General features: G+C 39.9%; 1 protein-coding gene across 11 annotated transcripts in view; it reads left to right on the top strand.

Moving 5' to 3' along the window:
* The window catches only part of LOC123394019 (lysine-specific demethylase 5D), a 60,246-nt gene that overhangs the window by 13,299 nt on the left and 20,723 nt on the right, over positions 1-26,224 (top strand). For 10 of the 11 annotated variants that reach the window (XM_045087449.1, XM_045087442.1, XM_045087439.1 and 7 more), the window contains 5 exons: positions 3,898-4,021; positions 4,149-4,312; positions 15,317-15,475; positions 15,860-15,979; positions 16,095-16,253. In XM_045087449.1, coding sequence (XP_044943384.1) covers positions 3,898-4,021; positions 4,149-4,312; positions 15,317-15,475; positions 15,860-15,979; positions 16,095-16,253 — 726 coding nt within the window. The remainder of the gene's footprint in view (positions 1-3,897; positions 4,022-4,148; positions 4,313-15,316; positions 15,476-15,859; positions 15,980-16,094; positions 16,254-26,224) is intronic. The other variant, XM_045087444.1, reaches the window with a different exon arrangement.

The following is a 26,224-nucleotide window of genomic DNA, read 5'->3' as shown; positions in this document are numbered from 1 at the left end:
TCTGTTGGAGACTAGTTGAAATAGGGTCCCCTACTCCTCTGCCATATTGCTTTCCTCCACTCATATTTAATATTTATTTTATATTTAAAAGCATTAGTTAGGGGCGCCTGGGTGGCTCAGTGAGTTAAGCCGCTGCCTTCAGCTCAGGTCATGATCTCAGGGCCCTGGGATGGAGTCCTGCATTGGGCCACTCAGCAGGGAGCCTGCTTCCTCTCTCTCTCTCTCTCTGCCAGCCTCTCTGCCTACTTGTGATCTCTCTCTGTCAAATAAATAAATAAAATCTTAAAAAAAAAATAAAAGCATTAGTTAGCTCTTTTAAAAGGTACTTTGAATTATATTTCAAGATACAGTGTTACGTATAATGTGTGTAGTATAATGAATATATAATGTAAAATTGTAAAGTAATAAATGTGGCACTTAAGAGTCCTATGCCTACTATGCTGATAGAATCATCTTTCACAACCTGTTTTCAAGTCTTCTATTAAACCCTACAGAATGGTAACTCAGAAGAGTTTAATCTCACTTATAAATTGATGTCATAAAATAGTGATGTATTTGTTTTTATTTTTTATCTATTTATTTTTTTTTAAGATTCCACCTATTTATTTGACAGAGAGAAATCACAAGTAGGCAGAGAGGCAGGCAGAGAGAGAGAGAGAAGGAAGCAGGCTCCCTGCTGAGCAGAGAGCCCGATGCGGGACTCGATCCCAGGACCCCGAGATCATGACCCGAGCCGAAGGCAGCGGCTCCCCCACTGAGCTACCCAGGCGCCCGATGTATTTGTTTTTATATAACTGATTGGTAAAATCAAAATGTGTGAAGAATGAGGAATCAGGCATCTTTGTGCACTGCTGGTAGTATAAGATTGAACTAAAGTTAAAATTTTAAGTTATTAAAATTTCAAAGGTGCATGTCTTCTATTAATAAATCTTAGACAATAGTGTACAACAAATATATGGGTATTTGTAATTTATGTCTAGGTCTTAATGTAGAAAAGTGACTGGATGACAACCTGGAGAGTTCAGTGCCACTAAAAAGTTTTAAAGTTACAGTTTTTCTAGAAACAAGAGTCAAAGCACATCATGCAGGGCCACAGGAGAAAGCATTAATCTTAGTAAGGATCAGGAAGCAAGAGGAGGGCATAGGCTGTAGCCTTTATCTGAGTTTCCTTAAGGCAGGTGAGACAGGGTGGGATAAACATTCTAGGTTTGAATAGTTTGAATTATTCCGCTAGGCTCTGGAGCATAGGGACTATCTGAAATTGTTTTGGACCTGGCCAATTTAATTTTGGGAGTGTGAAGGTTAGATAAGGAGATGGTTGGAAGTTGATATATGATACTGCTTGGTGTGTATATGAAAGGTGGACTGAACTACAAATTCACTGCCTTTAAGAATTAGCAAACCCCTGGGGCGCCTGGGTGGCTCTGCCTTCGGCTCAGGTCATGATCCCAGGGTCCTGGGATCCCCCTGCATCGGGCTGTCCGCTCTGTGGATAGCCTGCTTCCTCCTCTCTCTCTTTCTACCTGCCTCTCTGCCTACTTGTGATCTCTGTCTGTCAAATAAATAAATAAATAAAATCTTAAAAAAAAAAAAGAATTAGCAAACCCTTACAGGTGCAAGTTTCTTAGGCTAGCAAGATCTCCTACAAGATGTCAGAATATAAAATAACAGAAAATTGGAATGTGGTTAATACAGTTAATTACATCATTGTTTATAATACCAAATAATAGAAATAGTACTAATGATATATAATAAGAAAAGTGTAAGTTACCTGTGGAATATTATTATTATACAATGATGAACTGTGGGACAGACTTATGGTTTGATGGATCCACAAATTTTATCCTTGAATGAACCTCTTTTTTTTGTTTTTCTTTTTTACTGTATTAACATACAGTGTATTATTTGTTTCAGTGGTACAGGTCTGTTGAATCATGTTAACAGTACTCAGCATAGCACATACCCTCCCCAGTATCTGTCCTATCCCTCCCTCCCCCACTCCCCAGTTTGTTTCCTGATACTAAGAGTCTTTAAGGTTTGTCCTCTTACGTGGTCGCATCTTGTTTCATTGTTTTCCCCTTCCTTCCTACCATGACTCCCTGCATTGCCTCTCAGATTCCTCATGTTAGAGAGATCATACGATAATTGTCTGTGATTGACTTATTTCACTCAGCATAATACCCTCTAGTTCATCCACGTTGTTGCAAATGGCAAGATGTCGTTTCCTTTGATGGCTGCATAGCTATTTGTGTGTGTGTGTGTGTTTATCTAGGTTCTTTTCATAGTCTAGCTATTTTAGACATTGCTGCTGTAAACATTCAGGTGCACATGGCCCTTCATTTCTTTTTTTTTTTTTTTTTTAAAGATTTTATTTATTTATTTGACAGACAGAGATCACAAGTAGGCAGAGAGGCAGGCAGAGAGAGAGAGAGAAGCAGGCTCCCTGCCGAGCAGAGAGCCTGATGCAGGATGATCCCAGGACCCTGAGATCATGACCTGAGCCGAAGGCAGCGGCTTAATCCACTGAGCCACCCAGGCACCCCGGCCCTTCATTTCATTTACCCCAAAGATAATACTTTTGTATCTTTGGGGTAAGTACCCAGTAGTGTGATTGCTGGATTACAGCTTATTTTCAACTTTTCGAGGAGCCTCCATGCTGTTTTCCAGAGTGGCTGCACCAGGTTGCATTCCCACCAGCAGTGTGAGAAGGTTCGTCTTTCTTTGCATTCTTGCCAACATCTGTTGTTTTCTGACTTGTTAATTTTAGCTGTTCTTACTGGTATGAGTTGGTATCTCACTGTGGTTTTGATTGAACAAACCTCTGTTTTGAGCTCCAGACTCCTGTGTTTCTCTTTGATTTGTGTCTGATCATTGGGAGATTATTTTTACTACCCCCATTCTGTCCCAGTTGATCCTGTGTTTATCATGGTATCATGGTTTATCATGGTTGTACATTATATGTCATTTTCTACATAAGTTACTTTGGGCCTAGATCAGAATCAGAAAATATGTTATTATGTGCATTTGTATATAAGTATAGAATAAAATCTACAAAAACCTCAAATTTTAAATAAAAGGGAGAACTACAGTAGGGCTTTAAAAGTACAATGAAAGTAGACTCAAGCACAGATAAAAGATACCTCATGATGTGCAGTAAAAAGATATACTGAAAATGGTATTCAGTATGTGTATTTATGACACATAATGGGTTTACAGTTTTCTAGGATCCTCGATTATATTGTGAGAAGAAAGTTAGTTCTATTGCTCTGAGTTCAAAATGGAATCCTCCTAACTTCCCATTTGTATCTTACTGAGCTGTAGAAAAACTCCTTTGTATTTAGTGAATTCTGTAGTATTATTTATATATTTTATGCTTCTTAAGCTGATCTAGCCTTGCGAACACAGAACTATTTTACTATTTTGTTCATAGCAGGAAAACATTTGAGAAAGGTAGTTACCACTGAAATTTCTCATTAACTCCTGTCTGGCCACATCTTACCTACAGGGTAAGAATACGTCATGAATAAATAGTTAAAAATTAGGGGCACCTGGATGGCTAAGTCAGTTATCTGCCTTTGACTTGGGTCATAATCTGAGGTCCTGGGATTGAGCTCCACATCAGGGTCCTTGCGCAGCGGGAGCCTATCTCTCCCTTTCCCATTCACCCTGCTTGTGTTGACTCTCTCGCTTTCTCCTTAAATAAATAAATAAATCTTAAAATAGTTAAAGATAAGTGTAAACTGTTGATTGACTTAACTCTCTGTGACTTCTTTTGGGATACTTCCCAAGATAATTTGCAAATAATGGAAGTTTAGATCTTGCCTGAAATATGTATTTGTATGTGTGTATACATACATATATGTAACTTGTTTCCTTCTTTGAACCTTGTTTTTATAGCCAGAACCTACAGAGGAAGATATTGAGAAGAATCCAGAGCTGAAGAAACTGCAGATCTATGGGGCTGGTCCCAAGATGATGGGCTTGGGGCTAATGGCCAGGGATAAGACTTTACGGAAGAAAGGTGAAGCTTAATAAGGCCAAGAGACAATGTGACAATGTGTGGGTTAAAGTACAGAAGTGGGAGAGTTGGTTTGTTGACTTTGATGGGAGAATAGATTTGTTTTCAGATTTGTTTCTGATTGCCTTAGATAAAGAAGGTGTCATATGCCCTCGCACGGTTCTGATGAAGGAGGAACGAAGAGAGGATGGGAAAAGGATGTCACCATTGCCAAGAGAGGACCTGAATCACAGTGGAGAGCCCTGTACCAAGATGACCATGCAATTAAGGAGGAATCACAGTAGTGCCCAGTTTGTAAGGACTTAACCTATGATTTATTATTTTTTTTAAAGATTTTATTTATTTATTTGACAGACCAAGATCACAACTAGTCAGAGAGGCAGGCAGAGAGAGAATTTCCTGCTGAGCAGAGAACCTGATTCAGGGCTCCATCCCAGGACCCTGAGGATCATGACCTGTGCCCAAGGCAGAGGCTCTAACCCACTGACACCTAGTCACCCAGGTTCCCCACCTATGATTTTCTAACACTTTTTCTCTCCCAAGTGAAACTATGTAAGTATGTATGTATATATGTATATATGTATTTTTTATTATGCTTAGTTAGCCATTATATAGGTGTGACATGCAGTACTCATCACAACACGTGCCCTTCTTTTTTTTTTTTTTTGTTTTGTTTTGTTATGTTTTGTTAAAGATTTTATTTATTTGACAGAGAGAAATCACAAGTAGACAGAGAGGCAGGCAGAGAGAGAGAGAGGGGAGGAAGCAGGTTCCTCGCAGAGCACGGAGCCCAGTGCGAGGCTCGATCCCAGGACCCTGGGATCATGACCGGAGCCGAAGGCAGAGGCATTAACCCACTGACGCCACCCAGGCGCCCCAACACATGCCCTTCTTAATACCATCACCCTGTTATCCCCTTCTCCCACTTTCCTCCCTTCTGAAACTGCCAGATTGTTTGTCGGAGTCTGTGAGAAACAGAGAATGGTTCATCTTCCTCTCTGATTTCTCCCCCTTTGGATTTCCCTCCCTTCCCTTGTGGTCCTTCGTATTATTGCTTATGTCCCATATATGAGTGAAAACAAATGATAATTGTCTTTCTCTGCTTGACTTATTTCGCTTAGCGTAATACCCACCGGTTACATCTATGTTGATGCAAATGATAGCTATTCATACTTTTTGATGGCTGAGTAACATTCCATTGTTTATATGCACCATATCATCTATATCTTTTCATCTTTTGAAGAGTATCTTGGTTCTTTCCACAGTTTGGCAACTGTGGCCATTGCAGCTATAAACTTTGGGGTAGCCCGTGCCCTTTCTTTTCACTACCTCTGTATCTTTGGGATAAATACCCAGTAGTGCAATTGCCGAGTCAGAGCATAGCTCTATTCTTAACATCTTGAATAACCTCCATACTGTTTCCCACGGTAGCTACACCAACTTAAACTATAGTCTCACCAACGTGTAAGAGAGTTCCCCTTTCTTCACATCCTCTCCAACACTTGTTTATTCCTTTCTTGTTAATTTTTGCCATTGTAACTGGTTGTGGTGATATCCCATTGTCATTTTGATTTGTCTTTCCCTGATGGCTAATGATGTTGAGCATTTTTTCATGTATCTGTTACCCATTTGTATGTCTTTTTTGGAGAAGTGTTGTTTCTTGTCTTATGCCCATTTTTTGACTGGGTTATTAGTTTTCTGGCTATTGAGTTTGAGAAGTTCTTTAAAAGAGTTTACTTATTTCCTTGAGAGAGAGAAACCGCATAGAGGGAGAGGGTTAGAGGGAAGAGCAGACTCCCTGATGAGCAGGGAGCCTAATGTGGCACTCAGTCCCCTTTGACCTGAGCCAAAGGCAGTTGCTTAACCAACTGAGCCATCCAGGTGCCCTAACCTTTCTTTCTTTAAGATTTTACTTGAGAAGTTCTTTATAGATCTTGTATATCAGACCTTTGTCTATATGTCATTTGCAAATATTTTCTCCCATTCCATGGATTGCCTCTGTGTTTTGTTGACCATTTCCTTTGCTGTGCAGAAGCTTTTTGTCTTGATGAAGTCCCAAAAGCTCATTTTTGCTTTTGTTTCCCTGGCCTTTGGAGACACGTCTCGAAAGAAGTTGCTGTGGCTGGTGTCGAAGAGAATACTGCCTGTGTTGTCTTATAGGATTTTGATGGATTCCTGCCTCACGTTGAGTTCTTTCATTCATTTTGAGTTTATCTTTGTGTATGTTGTAAGTGGATGGTTGACTTTCATTCTTCTGTACATAGCTGTCCAGTTTTCCCAGCACCGTTTATTGAAGAGACTGTCTTTTTTCCAAAGGATATTTTTTTCCTGGTGTGTGGGAGATTAGTTGACCATAGAGTTGAGGATCCATATCTGGGCTCTCTACTCTGTTCCACTGGTCTATGTGTCTGTTTCTATACCAGTACCATGCTGTCTTGGTGATTGCAGCTTTGTAATAAAGCTTGAAGCCAGGCAGTGTGATGCCCCAGCTTTGTTTACTTTTCAACATTTCGTTGGCAGTTTGGGGTCTTTTCTGGTTCGCTACAAGTTTTAGGATTGTTTTTTGAAAAATGCCCTGGTGTTCTGATGCGGATGGCGTTGAAAGTACGGATAGCTCTGGGGAGGATAGATGTTTTGACAGTGTTTATTTTTCTGATCTGTGAGCATGGAATGTGTTTCCATGTTTTTGTCTTCTTCAGTTTCTTTCTTAAGTATTCTTTCGTTCCCAGAGTATATATCCTTCACCTCTTCGGTTAGGTTTATTTCCAAGGTATCTTATGGTTCTTGGTGCTGTTGTAAAGGGAATTGCTTCTCTGGTTTCTCTTTCTACAGTCACATTGTTAGGGTATAAGAAAGCAGCGGATTTCTGTGCATTGATTTTGTGTTCTGCCGTGTTGCTGAATTGCTGTATGAGTTCTAGTAATCTGGGGGTGGAGAATTTTGATTTTCCACCTAAGAGTATTATGTAATCTGAGAAGAGAGAGATTGACGACTTCTTTGCCGGTTTGAATACCTTTTATTTCCTTTTGCTGTCCAGTCGCTGTTGCTAGGACTTCTAGTACTGTGTTGAACATCTCTGTCGTGTTCCTGATCTTAAGGGAAAGGCTCTCAGCTTTTCCCTGTTGAGAATGATATACACTGTGGGTTTTTCATAGATGGATTTTATGAAGTTGAGGAATGTTCCCTCTATCCCTGTACTCTGAAGAGTTTTAATCAGGAAAGGATGCTGTATTTTGTCAGATGCTTTTTCTGCTTCGATTGAGAGGACCATGTGGCTCTTCTGTCTTCTCGTATTGATTTGTTCATCACGTTGATTGATTTGCGAATGTTGAACCACGCTTGCATCCCAGGGATAAATCCCACCTGATCATGGTAAATAATCTTTTTTTCTTTTTTTAAAGATTTTATTTATTTATTTGACAGAGACAGATCACAAGTAGATGGAGAGGCAGGTAGAGAAAGAGAGAGAGGGAAGCAGGCTCCCTGCTGAGCAGAGAGCCCGATGCGGGACTCGATCCCAGGACCCTGAGATCATGACCTGAGCCGAAGGCAGCGGCTTAACCCTTAACCGGCGCCCCGGTAAATAATCTTTTTTTAACGTACTGTTGGATCCTATTAGCTAGGATCTTGTTGAGAATCTTGGCTTCTGTATTCATCAGGGATATTGGTCTGAAATTCTCCTTTTTGATGGGTCTTTGCCTGGTTTTGGGATCAAGGTAGTGGTGGCTTCATAGAAAGAGTCTGGAAGTTTTCCTTCTGTTTCTGTTTTTTGGAACAGCTTCAGTAGAGTAGGTATGATTTCTTCTTTGAATGTTTGGTAGAATTTCCGTGGGAAGCCATCTGGCCCTAAACTCTTGTTTTTTGGGAAGTTTTTATTTTTTTATTTTTTTTTTTAAAGATTTTATTTATTTATCAGAGAGAGAGATGGGGAGAGAGCGAGCACAGGCAGACAGAATGGCAGGCAGAGGCAGAGGGAGAAGCAGGCTCCCTGCTGAGCAAGGAGCCCGACATGGGACTCGATCCCAGGACGCTGGGATCATGACCTGAGCCGAAGGCAGCTGCTTAACCAACTGAGCCACCCAGGCGTCCCTTTTGGGAGGGTTTTTTTTTTTTTTTTTTAAAGATTTTATTTATTTATTTGACAGAGAGAAATCACAAGTAGGCAGAGAGGCAGGCAGAGAGAGAGAGAGAGGAGGAAGCAGGCTCCCTGCTGAGCAGAGAGCCCGATGCGGGACTCGATCCCAGGACCCTGAGATCATGACCTGAGCCGAAGGCAGCGGCTTAACCACTGAGCCACCCAGGCGCCCCCCTTTTGGGAGGTTTTTAATTAATGTTTTAATTTTGTTACTGGTCATCGGTCTATTCAGGTTGTCAGTTGTCCCGTTTCAGTCTTAGAAGTTTATAGGTTTCTAGGAATGCAGCCATTTCTTCTAGGTTGCTTAACTTACTGGCATTTAGCTGTTGATAATAATTTCTGTTAATTGTTTCTATTTTGTTGGTGTTAGTGATGATCTTTCTCCTTTCATTCCTGATTTTACTAATTTGAGTCCTTTCTCTTTTTTGGTTTAGTCTGGCCAGTGGTTTATTAATATCATCAATTCTTTCAGAGGACCAATTTCTAGTTTTGTCGATGTGTTCTGCTGTATCTCTGGTTTGTAATTCATTTATCTCCGCTCTGATCTTAATTATTACCCTTTTCGTGCATTGGTTGGGCTTAATTTTTTTATTCTCCAGTTTTTTGAAAGTATAACGATAGTTTGTGTATTTGGGATTTTTATGTATTTTTGAATGAGGCTTGGATGACTCTCTCTTTCCCCTTTAGGACCGCCTTTGCCATAGCCCGTAGGTTTTGGACCGATATGCTTTTGTTCTCATTGGTTTTCATGAATTGTTTAAGTTGTTCTTTGATTTCCTGGTTGACCCAAATGTTCTTAAGCAGGACGGTCTTTAGCTTCCAAGTGCTTGAATTTTTCAAAACTTTTCTTGTGATTGAGTTACAGTTTTAAGCCATTGTCATCTAATATGCAGGGAATAATATCAGTCTTTTTGTATTGGTTGAGTCCTGATTTGTAACCCAGTATGTGGTCTATTTCATAGGAAGTTCCTTATGGAGTCAAGAGGAATGATTATTCTGTTGTTTTAGAGTGGATTATTCTGTACATATTTCTTAGTTCTTCTGAGCCAGTGTGTCATTCAAAGTTAAGTTTTTGTTGATCTTCTGTTTAGGTGATCTGTCCAGTGCTGAGAATGCAGTGTTAAACTCTCCTACTATTAATGTATTCTTGTCAATCTGATTCTTTATTTTGGTTAACAGTTGGGTTACATAGTTGGCTCTTCCTATGTTGGGGGCATAGGTATTTACAGTTGTTAGATATTCTTGTTGGTTAGACCCTTTACGAATGTATCTGCCGGATCTGTTATTACAGTGTTTGTTTTAAATTCTAGTTTGCCGATAAAAGAATTGCTACCCTGCTTTCTTTTGAGTCCCATTGGCATGAAAAATGATTCTCCATCCCGTTTTAGTCTGGATGTTTCTTTAGGCTCAGAATGAGTCTCTTAGATAACATATGTCCTGTCTTTGTATGCAGTCTTCAGCCCTCTACTGTTTTATGGCAGCATTTAGGCTGTTCACGTTGAGGGTTACTAATGAAAGGTACAGATTTATTGTCATCCTCTTGTCTGTACAGTTCATGTTTCTGTGGATTGTCTCTGTAAATTTCCGGTCCATATTCCTCTCAGCATCTTTGTCTTTTTATAGAACCCCTCCCTTAATGTTTCTTGCAGAGCTAGATTAGTGGTCATGTATTCTTTCATCTTTTGCCAGTCTCGTAAGCTTGTTTTCTCTCCATCCATTCTGAATGACAGCCTTTCCGTATAAAGAATTCTTGGCTCTGTGGTCTTCTCATTTAATAACCTGAATATGTCTTGCCCGCCCTTTTTGTCTTGCCAGGTCTCTGTGGATAGGTCTGACGTTACTCTGATGTCTCTATGCTGTATGTAAGGACTCTCTTCCCCTTAACTGCCCTTGGATGGCGTCCTTGGTTCTAAGATTTGTGAGTTTTCTGTTCTCCTTGACCTTGGGAGGGGTCTTCTCTGCCTCTAGGACGCAAATGCTGGTTTCCTTTTCTAGGTTAGGGAGGTTCTCAGCTACAATTTGCTCAAATATATCTTTTAGTCTCTCTGTCTGCCCGCTCAGGGATCCCCGTAATTCTGACATTGTAACATTTCATGGTTTTGTTAAAAATATATCTCCTAGTCTTCTCTTTCTCCTCATCCCCTCATTGATCCCCAAAATTCTGACATTGGAATGTTTCATAGTGTCATTGATTTCTCTAAGTTTGTTCTCATAGATTTTAAACTGTTTACTCCAGGCCTCCTCCTCTTCCTTCCTATCAATTTATCTTCTAGATCACTAATTCGTCCTTCTTCCTAGTTGTTAGAGTATCTGGTTTATACTGCATTTCATTTTTAAGTTTGGCTTAACTCTCATTTCTGCCCTTAGAGATTCTATGCTGCTGTTAGTGGTTTTCTCAAGCCTAGCTATTGTCTCATAATTCTTGCCCTGAAGTCTGTTTCTGACATCTTGCTTATATCCATATCCACTAAGTCTGTGGGAGAGGCTGTTGTCTCTGGGTGTTTTCTTTGTTGGGAGTTCTCCTCCTAGTTATTCTCGAGTTGTGGTTGAGAGAATGTACAGTTGAAAATATCAACCACAGTCCAGGCAAAGTGCACTCTCAGAAAGTTCAGAAGAATTGGAAGCCACCACCAAAAAAATGCCCCCAGCCATTATGAATCCCAAGAATAAGATTATAAAATATAAAACCAAAAACAAACAAAAGACTAACAAAAATAAAAAACAATAAAGGGGTCTAAATTAAGATGGCTATAATCTCTTGATGTGGGTGTTGTGGGGTGATTTCAGTTCTTCCTGGGTGCATTTTTTTCTGTTTATGTGAAATAATATTTTGTTCTTTTGTTTGTTTGAAAGCCCTACTTTGTTCTTTTGTTTGTTTGAAAACCTTACTTCCCAGAAATACAGGAAATTAAAACTGGTGTGTGTGTGTATATATATATATATATATATATAAAGGCAGTATTGAATAGGGAGAAAAGGACTACATTAAAACTTATACATACATATATACACACATGTATATGTATATATATGCATGTGTGCACGTATATGTACACACATGTATGTGTATATACATATATATGTATGTATATGTGTAAGCTTCAATGTGTATATATATTCAATGTATACATATATTCAACATATATATGTTTAATGTATGTATGTATATACACATAAAGTGTATGTGTGAAAAAGTTTTAGTTAAAAAGTTATTATGGACAATGAATCTTTGAACACTGAAAAAATAAAATTAAAAATAGTCACTATAGGATATGTTGTATTAACCACCTAATTGAAATGATAAAAAAGAAAACATGAAAACATGATAAAAAAAGAAAAAATGAAAAAAAGAAAACAGAAAACACATGAGCAAGAATTTTAAAAGTAGTGAGTAGTTGCATCTGAGAAATACACAGGCGGTGAGGCAAACAACATAAGTTAAATATACCATTTTCCCCTAGTGTTAGGGTTTTACAGTTTAGGTACCCTTGGGTTGTCATCCTCTTGTTCTTCCAGCTTGTCTTCTGGGAGAGGGTCATGCCATATTGTTTTTCAGTCAGTCCTACTTGGGCGGAGTTGCTCTGCCCCATATCAAGGGGGTGGGCTCTGTTGAAGCTGAGTTTTGGGTTTCGTTTTCCAGCACCTTTTCACATCTTTTTGGAGGATCAGAGCAAAGGAAAATGTCCGCACCCAGACCTCCATCTCAGAGAAGAGAAGCCATTCCTCTCTGAACCCTTTGGAACACACAGTCTTCCCCTCTGTAAGCACCGCTGAAAATCGCAGCCTTCCACAGGTGGTGCACACCCACAGTGATCCTTTTAGCAGTCAGCCCAGACCCCCACTTGCCTCTACCCTCTGTGTCTCCCAAACTGCGAACAGTCTGGATCTGGGTGGGCTCGGGTGGCACCTGAGGTGCCAGTGGCCAGTCCCCAAGGCCTGCAGGCTGAGGTCGGGGCTTGCAGCTTCCTGGTCCCTGAATTTGCCCCTTAAGCCCCTGTGTTGTGTTTGAGTGCTGTTATCAGTCTTTTTCTGACCTGCCACCCCGGTCTCCAAGCTATCGCTGGTCCTCAGGTGCAGGACACTTTTGCCCTGCGGTATTATGTTACTTTCCAATGACTAGCTTCTGGTAGGCTCCCTTTCTCTTCTGTTTATCCTCCCAAATCTGCCCAAGCAATCACAACTCTGTTCTTTGTACCTCTTTTTATGTTTTTTTTTTTTTTAAGATTTTATTTATTTATATGACAAATAGAGTTTACAAGTAGGCAGAGAGGCAGGCAGATTGGGGGGGAAGCAGGCTCCCTGCTGAGCGGACAGACCCATGCGGGGCTCGATCCCAGGAACCTGGGATCATGACCTGGTCCAAAGGCAGAGGCTTTAACCCCCTGAGCTACCCAGACGCCCCTCCTTTGTACCTCTTGACTGATGATCATCTGCCCCCATATTGATCCAGATGTACAGTTTTAAATCTCAGGCTGATTTCATGGGTGTTCAGAATAGCTTGGTAGATAGCCAGCTAAATTCAAGGGACTAGTTGAAACGGGGTCCCTGACTCGTTCACCATCTTTCTTTTCCCCTCTGTGTTTGAACTTTCAGAACTCGGTGGAACCTGGAGTTAATCCACCTTACATTCTCCTCCCTTCCATTTACTTCTGGGTTTTTTTATATGAAGAAACAGATGGCTAGGAAGGAGTAGAAACATACTCAGGGTATTACACTTAGGAGGGAAATTTGCATCTCCTATTTTTAAAATCTGAAATTTCTCCCATGCTGCTGAATCTTTTCCAATACCCGTAACAAGTATTTTCTCAGCTTGACTTACATCTGTATATTGTAGGACATAAAGTGAAAGCAGGTTGTTTTTGGCAAATGCTTCAAAAATAGCACATCTCATATAGCAGATCTTGCCTTGTTCCTTTAATGTCTGTGACTTCTCTTTTCCCATTTTGTGCTGCTTACTTAGAAGGATTTTTAGAATCACTTGAATATTTTGGAGTCTATGGTTTATGGAATGGTCAGTTTCCTTTCTTGTTTATCTTTTTTCTTTTCTAGCAAATTGTACTTTTATTTTTTCCCAATTTTTATTTGACTATGCCTACTCTGTAATTACTGATGTTCCTAAAAATTTTACCTCTTTTTAAAAACATTTTATTTATTTATTTGTCAGAGAGAAACAATGAGAAAGCGGAAGCGTGGGGAGTGGCAGGGAGAGGGAGAAGCAAACTCCCCACTGAGTAGGGAGCTCAAATGTGGGACTAGATACCAGGGTCCTGGGATCATGTCCTGAGCTGAAGGCACACATGTAACTGACTGAGCCATCCAGTTGTCCCTAAAAGTTTTGTCTTTGGAAAGACTTGTATTTTAAACTCCAGCTCCTGTATTTCTCTTATCTCTTCCTCATCACTTAGGGATTATATATATTATGGTCACTTTCCCATTTGACCTTGAGTTTGTTATGTTACGGGCTGTAGCAAGATTTTGTCATCCAAATGTGAAGTCTGGAGTCTTTTAGGACTTTTCTGTTACCTTTACATCTAGTTGGTCACCTAGTTCTATTGCCCCGCTTTTTTTAAGATTTTATTTATTTATTTGACAGGCAGAGGTCATAAGTAGGCAGAGAGGCAGGCAGAGAGAGGGGGCAAAGCAGACTTTCTGCTGAGCTTGATCTCAGGACCCTGGGATCATGACTTGAGCCAAATGCAGAGGCCTTAACTCACTGAGCCACCTAGGTGCACCTGTTGCCTTTTTTTGTTACAGTATAGCATGCATACACAAAATTTTTTTTCAAAAAATTTTTAATATGTAAAAACAGCTTTCCTTATTTTTGTACTTTTAAATAATATCAGTGTATAATGTTGTATTGCTTTCCTTGTTCATTGATACGCTTTATATTGTGTAAGTTCTCACTGTATTGTGTTTTATTAAGTACATTTCTTAAAAATACCTCTGTGATTTCTTAGTTTCTTTATTATTCATGGAATTTTTGGTAGTTTGCAGTTTGGAGAGAAATTGAATAATACTACTGTAAAAATACATGCCATTAGGAAAGATACGTAAGCATTTTTATTGTGAAAGGATTGAAATTGCTGGGACTAAAGGTCACTGCTACACATGTATATGTAAGAAAGCTAATTGTATGGGTGTGTGTGTAAATACAATAATATATGTGTATATATTTGTACATTGACATATGTGTGTCTCCTATATTAATATGAAAATTTATATATATGTATCTCTCCAGCTTCATACAGATATATTATGTCTTCATACAGACATATATGTTGTCCTACTCTCTGAGTCACCTCTTTCCTCTTTTTCATGATCATTTTAGTTTTGATTCTTCCAGTGTACCCTATGTATTCTTCACTTCAAGTGTTTTTTTCTTTCTTTCTTTAAAGATTTATTTGTTTATTTATTTGACAGAGAGATCACAAGTAGGCAGAGAGGCAGGCAGAGAAAGATAGGGAAGCAGGCTGCTTCCTGCTGAATAGAGAGCCCAACGCAGGCCTCTATCTCAGGACCTTAAGATTACGACCTGAGCTAAAGGCAGAGGCTTAACCCACTGAGCCTCCCAGGTGCCCAAGTGGTTTTTCTAATATTCATTCTGCTAAAAATGTTTTGATGTGTTTTGTTTTTGATCTTAATACTAGATTATTTCTGTGGTATCTAAGTATCTAAGTTGTTCGGCCTTGCCCCCTAGTGTTTTGTTCTAATGGCATGCTACTTTGGTGACCTATTCATTATGAAAATTGAAGACACATTTTAGAGTATTAAACTTTACACAGTAACAGGTATTACTGGATGTTTGTTCAGTAGGGTTTATTATGTTCAATTTGCATTGAGCATATTTTATTATTAACCATATGTAACTTTTTGAGTGATCCATGGCGGTTTATACCTTCATCATTTAGGTTTGTTCCATTAAATCTTATATTAAAAAAAATTTACTTTGTTGTTCTCTAAGCACCTTAAGCATGGTTTATTTCTTGATGTATTAAATTATTTCATTATAGTTTATATCCTGTCATATTTTTCCCCCATATAGTGAACTCATGAATATAACATCACTAGTCATTGCTTGGTGTTAGTTGTTCAGATAAGTGGTTTGGAAATCTAGGGTAAGGTATCATGGAGCAGGCAGCTTATATTTTTATTTTTCCTGGTAGATGGACTCATACCTCTGTCGATTATGCTCCCGAGGGGATGAGGATGATAAGTTACTTCTGTGCGAGGGCTGCGATGACAGTTACCACATCTTCTGCTTAATGCCACCCCTTCCTGAAATCCCTAGAGGGGTCTGGAGATGCCCGAAGTGTATCATGGCGGTATGATTGTTGAATATAAATATTTTAAATTTAGTTCTTGGTAGTTTTTAAAAATCTAGCCTCCTGGTTTTAAGGGAAACTAGAGTAGATGTTACTGGCTGCCCTTTTCTTAGTGTTTGTGTCAGGTTTTGATCACCTATAGGTTATTAAGCAAGAATGGTTGTACAGATGTATACATTTAAAACATGGACAGGATGGACCATAATACAAAGGGTGTGAACCATATGACCAAAGGAAAAAAATAGGTTTAGTAGATAGTGAAGAAACCATCCTACCTTTAAACATAAGAAAAGGGGGAGGGTAGAACATAAGGTATATCTCCTGTTGTTCTTTTTGGGTTCTTTGCCTGTTTTCTCTTTCTTGCTGAAATACTTTCTATTTTAGGAGTGTAAGAGGCCCCCTGAAGCCTTTGGCTTCGAGCAGGCCACCCAGGAGTACACTTTGCAGAGCTTTGGTGAAATGGCTGATTCCTTCAAGGCTGACTACTTCAGCATGCCTGTGCATGTATGTGATTGTGGAGTGGGGATATAGGGATTACTGTCTGATAAGTCTTATGCTCATACAGGTATGGGGCCAGAATGTAGTATACTGTGATCATCTTTTACATCTCTTGTTGCAGATGGTACCTACAGAACTTGTGGAGAAGGAATTCTGGAGACTGGTGAGCAGCATTGAGGAGGATGTGACGGTTGAGTATGGAGCAGACATTCATTCCAAAGAATTTGGCAGTGGGTTTCCTGTCAGCAGTAGCAAAGGCAGCCTGTCCCCTGAGGAAGAGGTAATGTGATTTGTAACTCATATTAACAGCACAGATAGGGAAAGTCATTAGCCTTTGAAACCATCTGTTCTCATAAGTCCTTCCATATAGTGCTTTTTTCATGTAGTGGGAATACAGATTAGGGTTACTGGTATTGGTTGATCTTTCAGTAACCCAGAGTGTGCATAACTGCCATAACCATCACTGTTTCCATTCTGCATTTGTGATGGCAAAAAAAAAAAACCAACAGGAATAGAATGAAACGTTGGATTTTTCAACTAGGAGGTACAGTACAGGGGTCCTTCTGATTTCCCTGAAAGTAAATACTTAAAGCTACCATCTTTGGTTATTTGCATGATAGACCAACAACTGCTATCACGTTTACTCATATTAATATATAAATTTGAAAGAAAGCTTTGGGAAATGCCCTCATTGACTTTTTAATTTGTTTTCATCATGTAGCATAAATAGAGTAATGCAGAAACTACTAGTTTTATCCAACGTGATCTCATATCATGAGTCAGACCCATTAAGATGTCTAAAAATTTAACTAATTACATGACAAATTTCTTTGGAACAGCCAAACAATATGGGTAGAGCAAAACTTACTTGGGAAGAAGCTAAAAGATAGTGCATCTTACCTAGTATTGAACAGTTATTCATTTTCTGATTTCTGTTTTACCATGATGGCCAGAGCTTAGACAAATATTGTTTAGCTTTGTATATACACTGAGTTCATGTAAAGCCTTATGAGACAGTTGTTCCAGACAGAATAATAGCAGTTTAAGAGGGGATATTTTAGGGGCATCCCGCACAGTTGTTAAGCGTCTGCCTTCAGCTTAGGTCATGATCCCTGTTGGGGTCTGTTATCAAAGGAAAGAGATTGAGACAAAGGTGAAAGTTATGCAAAGCTTTATTCTATGCCAAGCATTAGAAGTCAGACTGACTGGCCAGGGCCACCTCCGAAGAGAGTGACTTCCTCCCGATCTCACAGGCTGGTTTTACAGGGCATAACCGCAAACCCAAGGTATGTGGCTTCTGTTGTTAAGGCGTTTACTCCCAGAATCGATACCTGGAACCGATACCAGGAACTTCTGGGGCATTTATTCCTGGAATAAAGTCCATGGATGTAAACAACAGTATGACTACCTAGGCAATATGGAGTCACTCTGGCTAAGCAGGCCCTAATAGGTAAACAGGTTTAACATTAAATTGGCGCTAACATTCCCCCCTTTTCTTTGGAGATTAGTCAGTTCTTTGACTTTTCAGCCAGTTTTATCTCTTCTGTTTTAATGGGTTATATTGAGTTTGCAGGACTAACATTTTTATTGCCCCAGTTTTTTGTATAAATGACATTAGGGCATTAATAATGCAGGGGCCAAAAAGAAGCATTAATAATAGTAAAACCAGGGGGCCTATAATTGCTGATATTAGGGAAGTTATCCATGGAGACCAGTTGAACACACTTTTATCATCCCTGGGAGTTCCTGCATTGTTGCTTGCATTCATCTACTCTCTTTTTAATGGCTGCCAGACTGTTTTTGGTGACTTCAGTATAATTTACCCAGAAGCAATATTTTTCTCCAAGGGCTATGCAGAGCCTCCCTTTTCTAGGAATAGTATGTCGAGCCCTCTTTTATTTTGCAGTTAACCTTGAGTGTTGTTTTATCTGCTGTCTTTTTAATTTTTCATTGGGCTGTTTTAGGCTGATGAGGTGTCCCCTGGCTGCTGCTCAGTAGGTCCAGGGTTAAAAGTGACCAAGTTATGAAACCCTTTTGAGTCTTTGTTTTAGTCCACAATTGGTGGGGTCCGCTGGAAGTGGCTCCCATTTTTGGAAGGCGTTCTTATTCTCGGCTCGTTTGATATGACATGTGTGCTGCCATGGGGGTGGTCAGGATGACAGTGAATGGTCCCTTCTAACAAGGTTCCGAGTCCCACTTGGAACCTTGCAGCGTATCCAAACCAAGTCTCTGGGTTGTGAAGGATGTGGTTCCACTTCCGTCTCTGTTTCAGTGTAGGTAGCTTGGATCCCTGCGTGGGCTCTTCCAAGACAGACTGTAGTGCCTGCAGTGACTGGTGTACAGAGTTATCAGTCATTTCTGCTAGGGCAAGCTCTTGTAGCCGTGGGCAGAGTAGAGGGGGTCTCCCAAACGTTAGTTTAAACGTTAGTTTAACCTTAAGTAGGGTGTACATCGTGCCCTAAGGAGGGCGAAGGGAAGGAGATCCACCCATCCACTTCCAGTTTCCAGAATTAACTTTGTTAAGGTTTCTCTAAAAGTCCGATTCATTTTTTCTACTTCTCCGGAGCTCTGGGGCCGGTAGGCACAGTATAGTTTTTAATTAGTGCCCATGGCCTTGGCCAATGCCTGTGAGACTGAACTCATAAATGCAGGGCTGTTGTCTGACCTGATTGTGAGAGGCAACCCAACTAGGAATTATTTTTTCTAGAGCACTTTGGCTGCTATTCCTGCTATCTCTTGTTTGGCAGAAAAAGCCTCTACCCAGCCTGAAAAGGTTTTCATAAAAACTAACATATATTTGTGTTATGGGTTCTGTTATTATATAACCCCATATATGGGTTTTGTTATTATCCCTACAGAATATTAGGCAATGTCATCTAAACAAGCTATTGTGCAACTTCTCTGAAGTTTACCTTAAGTTGTCTAGCTTAGATAATTAAACATGTAAAAATAACCAAATCTAGAATTTAATATCCATAAAGGTATGGTAATTTTTCTCTCTAAAATAACCTTCATTTCAGAGATCGCTAAATCAGGACTAATTATTTGAAAAACAAGTCTAGTTTTAACAAACTTGGCCGAATTATTTACATAAGCTCAGCAAGAACATTGAGTGATTATATAGATCTTTTAGAATCTGCTTTGCTGGAGCTTCTTATAGGAATCTGTAGGTTGAACTTGTAATAGCGTCCCCAGGCCAGAAGCCAAGCCAAGTAATTGCCATCAGACATGCATGCAATACCTGTCTATTTGGGTGAATTCCTCTTCCGGAGGTCCCAAGTATATCCTGAGGTTCCTACACCTGCCAGGAAGTGATATCCTTTACTCATCTGGTGAGGCTGCTGGGAATTCTGTAAGCAAGGTATCAGGCCAACAGTTTCAGGGGGCTTTATGGTTCCAGGTTTTATAAAGTCAAACTTAGTTCCTTTAACCTGTCTGGTCACATCTGAGTCTTTCTAAAATATGACATTCCAATCAGTGCCTTGGTAAAATAACCAGTGTTTTCAGTGGTGTTCTGTTATAAAGAGAACAGATTCTTACCAAACTTATGCAAATGACTGATTGCCATGGATGAAAGAATACTTACTGAGACCTTTTTTTTTTTTTTTTAAAGATTTTATTTATTTATTTGAGAGAGAGAGACAGTGAGAGAGAGCATGAGCGAGGAGAAGGTCAGAGGGAGAAGCAGACTCTCCATGGAGCTGGGAGCCCAATGTGGGATTCGATTCTGGGACTCCGGGATCATGACCCGAGCCGAAGGCAGTCGTCCAACCAACTGAGCCACCTAGGCATCCCTTACTGAGACCTTTTGAATTTCAGAAGGTTCAGATAGAGAGAAAAGTTGAATGCCTTGATTCGTTTACAAATGAATACTTTTACATTTCTGTAAGATACAGATAACTTAAGAAAAAGTTTCCCTTGTTTGGAAGAGTAAATATTACAGAACCAGTAATTGTTTAAAATAAGACAAAACATTAAGAGACTTAACATTATAATCTTTCAGTTCATCTAGTCCATGTTACTAATTCTGGTTTAGTTTGAATGTAGCTCTTACTTCTGGAAATTTTTAACCCATTTCAGTTCCAGAATTTCAGCATCTCAGAGACCTGGTTTTGTCCTGAAAGTCTCTATGAATTTCCTTTAAGGCGGAATTCATTTTACAAGAGAATTAAAACAATTACAAATGAAAAAAACTCATTATATGGTTAAATATTAAGTGGTGACCTTTATCAAAACATTAAAACTTTAGGAAATGTATAGAAACTCTAGGGTAGTTCCAGCATTTACCCAAATGTAACCCAACGTTTATCATTGGTTTAGGAACACTTCCTGAGTAACAGTATACCAGGGAAAAACCTTATGAGTCAAAGAGATATCATTTACAATTTAAATCTTGTTGACAATTGTTAAAATCTAAGTTTTAAAGCACATGCTTAAATAGGAGTACTGATGTTTAAGATCTGATAAAATAAAACATAGAAATGGGTTTCTCTGGGCAGGCAAAGAGAAAATTATTTACATTCTCTTAACAGTAGATCAATTAATTTAAGAAAACTTTGTCTTTTTGAACAGAGAGAAAGCAGATTTTTTATGCTACTGTCCTTTTAGTTTTAATAATAGTCAACATTTACTTGAGTGGATCACCAATATAGATTTGCCATGATACAGGGCTTTAGTCTTCCTTCCTTAAATACTATGCCTCATTTGAACAGAAACATTTTACAGGAAGAGATTTATTAGTCTTTTTATCCTTCTTGTGAATAAATCCATCAAAACTGATCTAAAATGGTCAAATTTTCAACTTACTTCATTGTTTCCTTTCAAACCTATAAACCAAAAGTCACTTTCCCAAGCCGCCTACGACTTACTGTATACCTTCAAGTTTAGTTTTTATTACCTCATTTCATGTTCTGGTGCAACCAGACATTTTACTTTAAGACAAAACTACTTACTCTCTTAGGCCCTGTTTTTTGTGTATGTGTTTGCCTTCACAAACCTTTTACAACTTTCTTTTGCATCCAGGTTTTGTCCCAAGCCATTTCTTCCAAACAGCATCTGATTTAGTATAAAATTACCTTTTATCTTTAGCAAAATGTATTTCCATTTCTTATCTTTCTTATGTATCTCCTGCTTTTTTACATATAGGGTTGTTACCCTTACTTCCATCAGTCTTAGTTGAAGGTAGCAGAATTTTCTATTCTTAGAAACACTTCAGTCTCTAGTGATGGCTAAGTATTAACCAGTGAATAGTTACAACAGAATTCTGTAGATGGCAGAATCATTTAAGCACAAAACATGTTAACCAGCAGATTTAAATATTCTTAGTTTCTTTGCAGTAAGAAGTCAAAAGCACAAACCTACATCAGGTACTCAGTGCTTCAGCATTTTATCCTAGATTTGGTTAAGACCTAGATGTTTATAATTTAATTCCATTTGTCATCCAATCAAAACTTTAAGCTTTTAGGTTACCAAAGACTTTGAAAGCTACTTTAATAATTACCCATTAAAACTTTGAGACAATTAACCATCAGTTCAGTTATTTCTTTGCTTACAGATTTTAACAAATAGAATGAGCTTATTTGACTTTTGGTGAACTTGGAAGTTTCACATTTACTGCTATAACTTTAAAGACATGTCATTTTTTTTTTTTTAAAGATTTTATTTATTTATTTGAGAGAGAGACAGTGAGAGAGAGCATGAGCGAGGAGAAGGTCAGAGAGCGAAGCAGACTCCCCATGGAGCTGGAGGCCTTATGCGGTACTCGATCTCGGGACTCTGGGATCATGACCTGAGCCGCAGGCAGTCGTCCAACCAACTGGGCCACCCAGGCGTCCCAAAAGACATGTCTATCTTAATTAAACCAACAAACTTAACTTAGTTCAAATACTGCTTATGTTACACCTGGACCCACTCCATTTTTAATGTTTACCTGAGACACGGGTGGGAAGATCTGGAGTGGGGGGCTGCTCTTCTTGCTCCTTGACAGTGAAGAGGGAAGGAGCCATGGTGCAGGAAGCACTGAGGACAGTCTAGAGGCCAGTTATGCAGGCTGCACCCAAGTCGGTACAGAAACAGAAGGGGTAGTGCTTCCAGAAGGCAGAGAAAGGATTCCCAGTTTTAGAGAGTTTTCCTGGGTAAACCTTGTCACCCAACTGGGTGGCTTTAACTTTGAAAATCCTTGAAATGCTGAAGAACAAGGCTTAGGGGTGTCATAGGTCCCTTACTCTCCGCTTGTCCCATTTCTTCAAACACAACAAACAACAGACAACAAAAAGACAAGACAAAGGCAACTGCAGACCAGACCCAGCAGTCCTCCTCAACTAGATACCAAGTCTAAGGCTGTGTAAGAAACAATCCGAACTCAAAAACACAACCTGCTAATGGTGGGGATTTTCTCGGGCCCCTGACTGCCTAGGGAGACTTGAACCCCCGGTGACCACTAGGGGGACTCGAACCCCCTGGCAGGTCCCCTGAGCGCCTAGGGGGTCTCGAAACCCTGGCGATCTACAGTGGAGGAATGGGGCATCCCTGCATCCACTCCAGCCCTGGGGAGCAATGCTGCATCCAGCTTCTCCCCGGTGGGCTATACCTCTGGAGCTCCGCAACCAGATAGACCAGATCCCGCAGAATAAAATCTCGAGATCTTACCTCTGGAGGCTTTTCCCAGAAATTCTGATGATGGCTTAGTTCTCGTCATTTGATTGCAGATGAGCCCCCAGAGTGTTGGGGTCCATTATCAAAGGAACGAGCCTGAGACAAAGTGAAAGTTATGTAAAGCTTTATCCTGTGCCAAGTATTAGAAGTCAGACTGATGGGCCAGGGCCGCCTCCGAAGAGAGCGACCCCCTCCCAATCTCACATGCTGGTCTTACAGGGTATAACCTCAGACCCAAGGTACGTGGATTCTATTGTTACGGCATTTGCTCCCAGAATCGATACATGAAACTGATACCAGGAACTTCTGGGGCATTTATTCCCAGAATAAAGTCCGTGGATGTAAACAACAATATGGCTACCTAAACAGGTTTTAACATTAAATTGGCCCTAACAATCCCCGGGTCCTGGGATTGAGCCCCGCATGCTGGCAGAGGCTTTAACCCCTGCTCGGCAGAGGCTTTAACCCACTGAGCCACCCAGGCACCCCTATATGTGTTTCTTCTTAATACTTTTTTTTTTTTAAGAGACATCTTTTTATTTTTTTTATAAGACTTTATTTATTTGACAGGGATCACAAGTAGGTAGAGAGGAAGGGAAGCAGGCTCTCCGCTGAGCAGAGAGCCCAATGCGGGGCTCAATCCCAGGACCCTGGGATCATGACCTGAGCCGAAGGCAGAGGCTTTAACCCACTGAGCCACCCAGGCGCCCCTTTAATACTTTTTTTTTTTCAAGTTTTTTATTTGACAGAGATCACAAGTAGGCAGAGAAGGCAGGCAGAGAGAGAGAGGAGGAAGCAGGCTCCCTGCTGAGCTGAGAGCCCGATGCAGGGCTCGATCCCTGAGATCATGACCTGAGCCAAAGGAAGCGGCTTAACCCACTGAGCCACCCAGGCATCCCCCCCCCCTTTTTTTTTTAAGATTTTATTTATTTGACAGACAGAGCTCACAAGTAGGCAGAGAGGCAGGCAGGCAGATAGAGGAGGAAGCAGGCTCCTTGCTGAGCAGAGAGCCCGACGAGGTGCTCAATCTCAGCCCCTGGGATCATGACCTGAGCTGAAGGCAGAGGCTTGAACCCACTGAGCCACCCGGGCGCCCCTATATATGTTTATTCTTAATACTTAAATTACAGCTTAGGGGACCTGAGTGGCTCGTGTTCGCTCTCTGTCCCTCTCAAATAAATAAATAAAATTTTAAAAAAGATAATAAATGCAACTTACTGTTTAAATTTATTGGAATTTTGCCCCATCCAAAGTGAGGTAAGATTTCTACTGTTCTGTTCACCTCTCTTCTAACATTTGTAAAATTTTTATTTAGGCTGGGGCACCTGGGTGGCTCAGTGGGTTGGGCCTCTGCTTTTGGCTCAGGTCATGATCCCAGAGTCCTGGAATCGCGTCCCGTATCGGGCTCTCCGCTCAGCGGGGAGCCTGCTTCCTCCTCTCTCTCTGCCTGCCTCTCTGCCTACTTGTAATCTTGCTCTGTCAAATAAATAAATAAAATCTTAAAAAAATTTTTTTTTAAATTTAGGCTTAAACTTTTTTTTTGCTCTATAAAATAGATCTGTTTATTCTTTTATATTTTATTTATTTTATTTTTTTTAAAGATTTTATTTATTTATTTGACAGAGAGAGATCACAAGTAGGCAGAGAGGCAGGCAGAGAGAGAGAGGAGGAAGCAGGCTCCCCGCAGAGCAGAGAGCCCGATGCGGAACTCGATCCCAGGACCCTGAGATCATGACCTGAGCCGAAGGCAGTGGCTTAACCCACGGAGCCACCCAGGAGCCCCCTTATTTTTTTAAAAGATTTTATTTATTTATTTGACAGAGATCACAAGTAGGCAGAGAGGCAGGCAGAGAGGAGGAAGCAGGCTCCCTGCTGAGCAGAGAGCCCGATGCAGAACTCGATCCCAGGACCTGAGATCATGACCTGAGCCGAAGGCAGCGGCTTAACCCACTGAGCTACCCAGGCGCCCCTATTCTTTTATATTTTCAAGCTTAATATATACCTATTCATGTGTATACTTTCTCTTTTTGGTTTACCATTTCTCTTGAAACTCTGATGTTCAAAGACTGTTCCTTTTTGTTTGACATGAAATCTTTAGAAATTTTCAAGCAGAAGTATTTAATCATTAATTTGTTTTGTCAAAAAGAAATGTTTCTTTATCCTTATTCTTAAAAAGTTATTGCTCTGAATATGTGTAAATCTGGCGTAGGAGTTATTCACCATACATTAAAAATATTCTTGGATTATTGATTTATGAGACATCAACTCTGAATCTTAACATTTATAAGTAATCTAATTTATTTTTCTTCTCTGCCATAAGATCTCTTTGTTTTGGATTATGGCGGTTTTTCTTGGTAGGAGATGTGACTTTTTAATTTAAAATACCAGGGGTTGGGTCGACTGGGTGACTCAGCTGGTTAAGCCACTGCCTTTGGCTCAGGTCATGATCCTAGGGTTCTGGGATCGAGTCCCACATTGGGCTCCTTGCTCAGCGGGGAGCCTGTTTCTCTCTTTGCTTCTGCCTGCCACTCTGCCTGCTTGTGCTCTCTTTCTCTCTCTCTCTCTCTCTCCCTAACAAATAAAGTCTTAAAAAAAAATAAAAATAAAATACCAGGGGTTTATTTTGTTTCTCTATGAGAATTCACCTTTCATCAATTCTAGCTATGAATGCTTCTACCATAACTACTACTTCACTGTCTCTATCGTAAAGTCCCATATCCTGAATTTTCTTATTTTAACTTCACCATTCTTTACCTCCCTTTCATACTTCTTTATTTTCTTCTTTTCTCGTAATTTGTTTTAAATAATTATAAAATGAATCAGTTTTCACAATAACTAATTTTTTAAAAGGTTATTTATTTGAGAGAGTGAGCGAAGGAGAAACACAGTGGGTGGGGATGAAGGGGAGGTAGAAGCAGACTCCTCACTAAGCAGGGAGACTGAGGTGGAACTCAAATCCAGGACCTTGGGATCATGACCTGAGCAGAAGGTGGTGCTCTTTTTTTTTTTAAATTGTGTTATGTTAATACATCATTAGTTTTTGATGCAGTGTTCCATGATGTGTTGTTTATGTATAAAACCCAGTGCTCCATGCAATATATGCCCTCCTTAATCACCACCACCAAGCTACCCGTCCCCCCATCCTCCTTCCTTCTGAAACCTTCAGTTTATTTCTCGGAGTCTATAGTCTCATGGTTTGTCTCCTCTGATTTCCCCCAATTCACTTTTCCTTTCCTTCTCCTAATGACTTCTGTGTTATTTCTTACGTTCCACAAGTAAATAAAACCATATTATAATTGACTTTCTGTACTTGACTTACTTCACTCAGCATAATCTCCTTCAGTCCCATTCATGTTGGTGCAAAAGTTGGGTATTCATCCTTTCTGATGGCTGGATAATATTCCATTGTATATGGAGTATACATATACCACATATTCATCTATGAAGCACATCGTAGCTCTTTCCACAGTTTGGCTATTGTGGACATTGCTGCCATGAACATTGGGGTGCATATGACCCTTCTTTTCACTACATCTGTATCTTTGGGGTAAATACAATTGCCAAGTCATAGGGTAGCTCTATTACTAAGTTTTTGAG

The sequence above is a fragment of the Mustela putorius genome, unplaced genomic scaffold, assembly GCF_011764305.1.
Source record: "Mustela putorius furo isolate JIRA1106 unplaced genomic scaffold, ASM1176430v1.1 tig00001149_pilon_pilon_pilon, whole genome shotgun sequence".
Taxonomy (NCBI): domain Eukaryota; kingdom Metazoa; phylum Chordata; class Mammalia; order Carnivora; family Mustelidae; genus Mustela; species Mustela putorius.
Note: the sequence above shows the minus strand (reverse complement) of the source record. Positions and strands in the feature narration are given on the sequence as shown.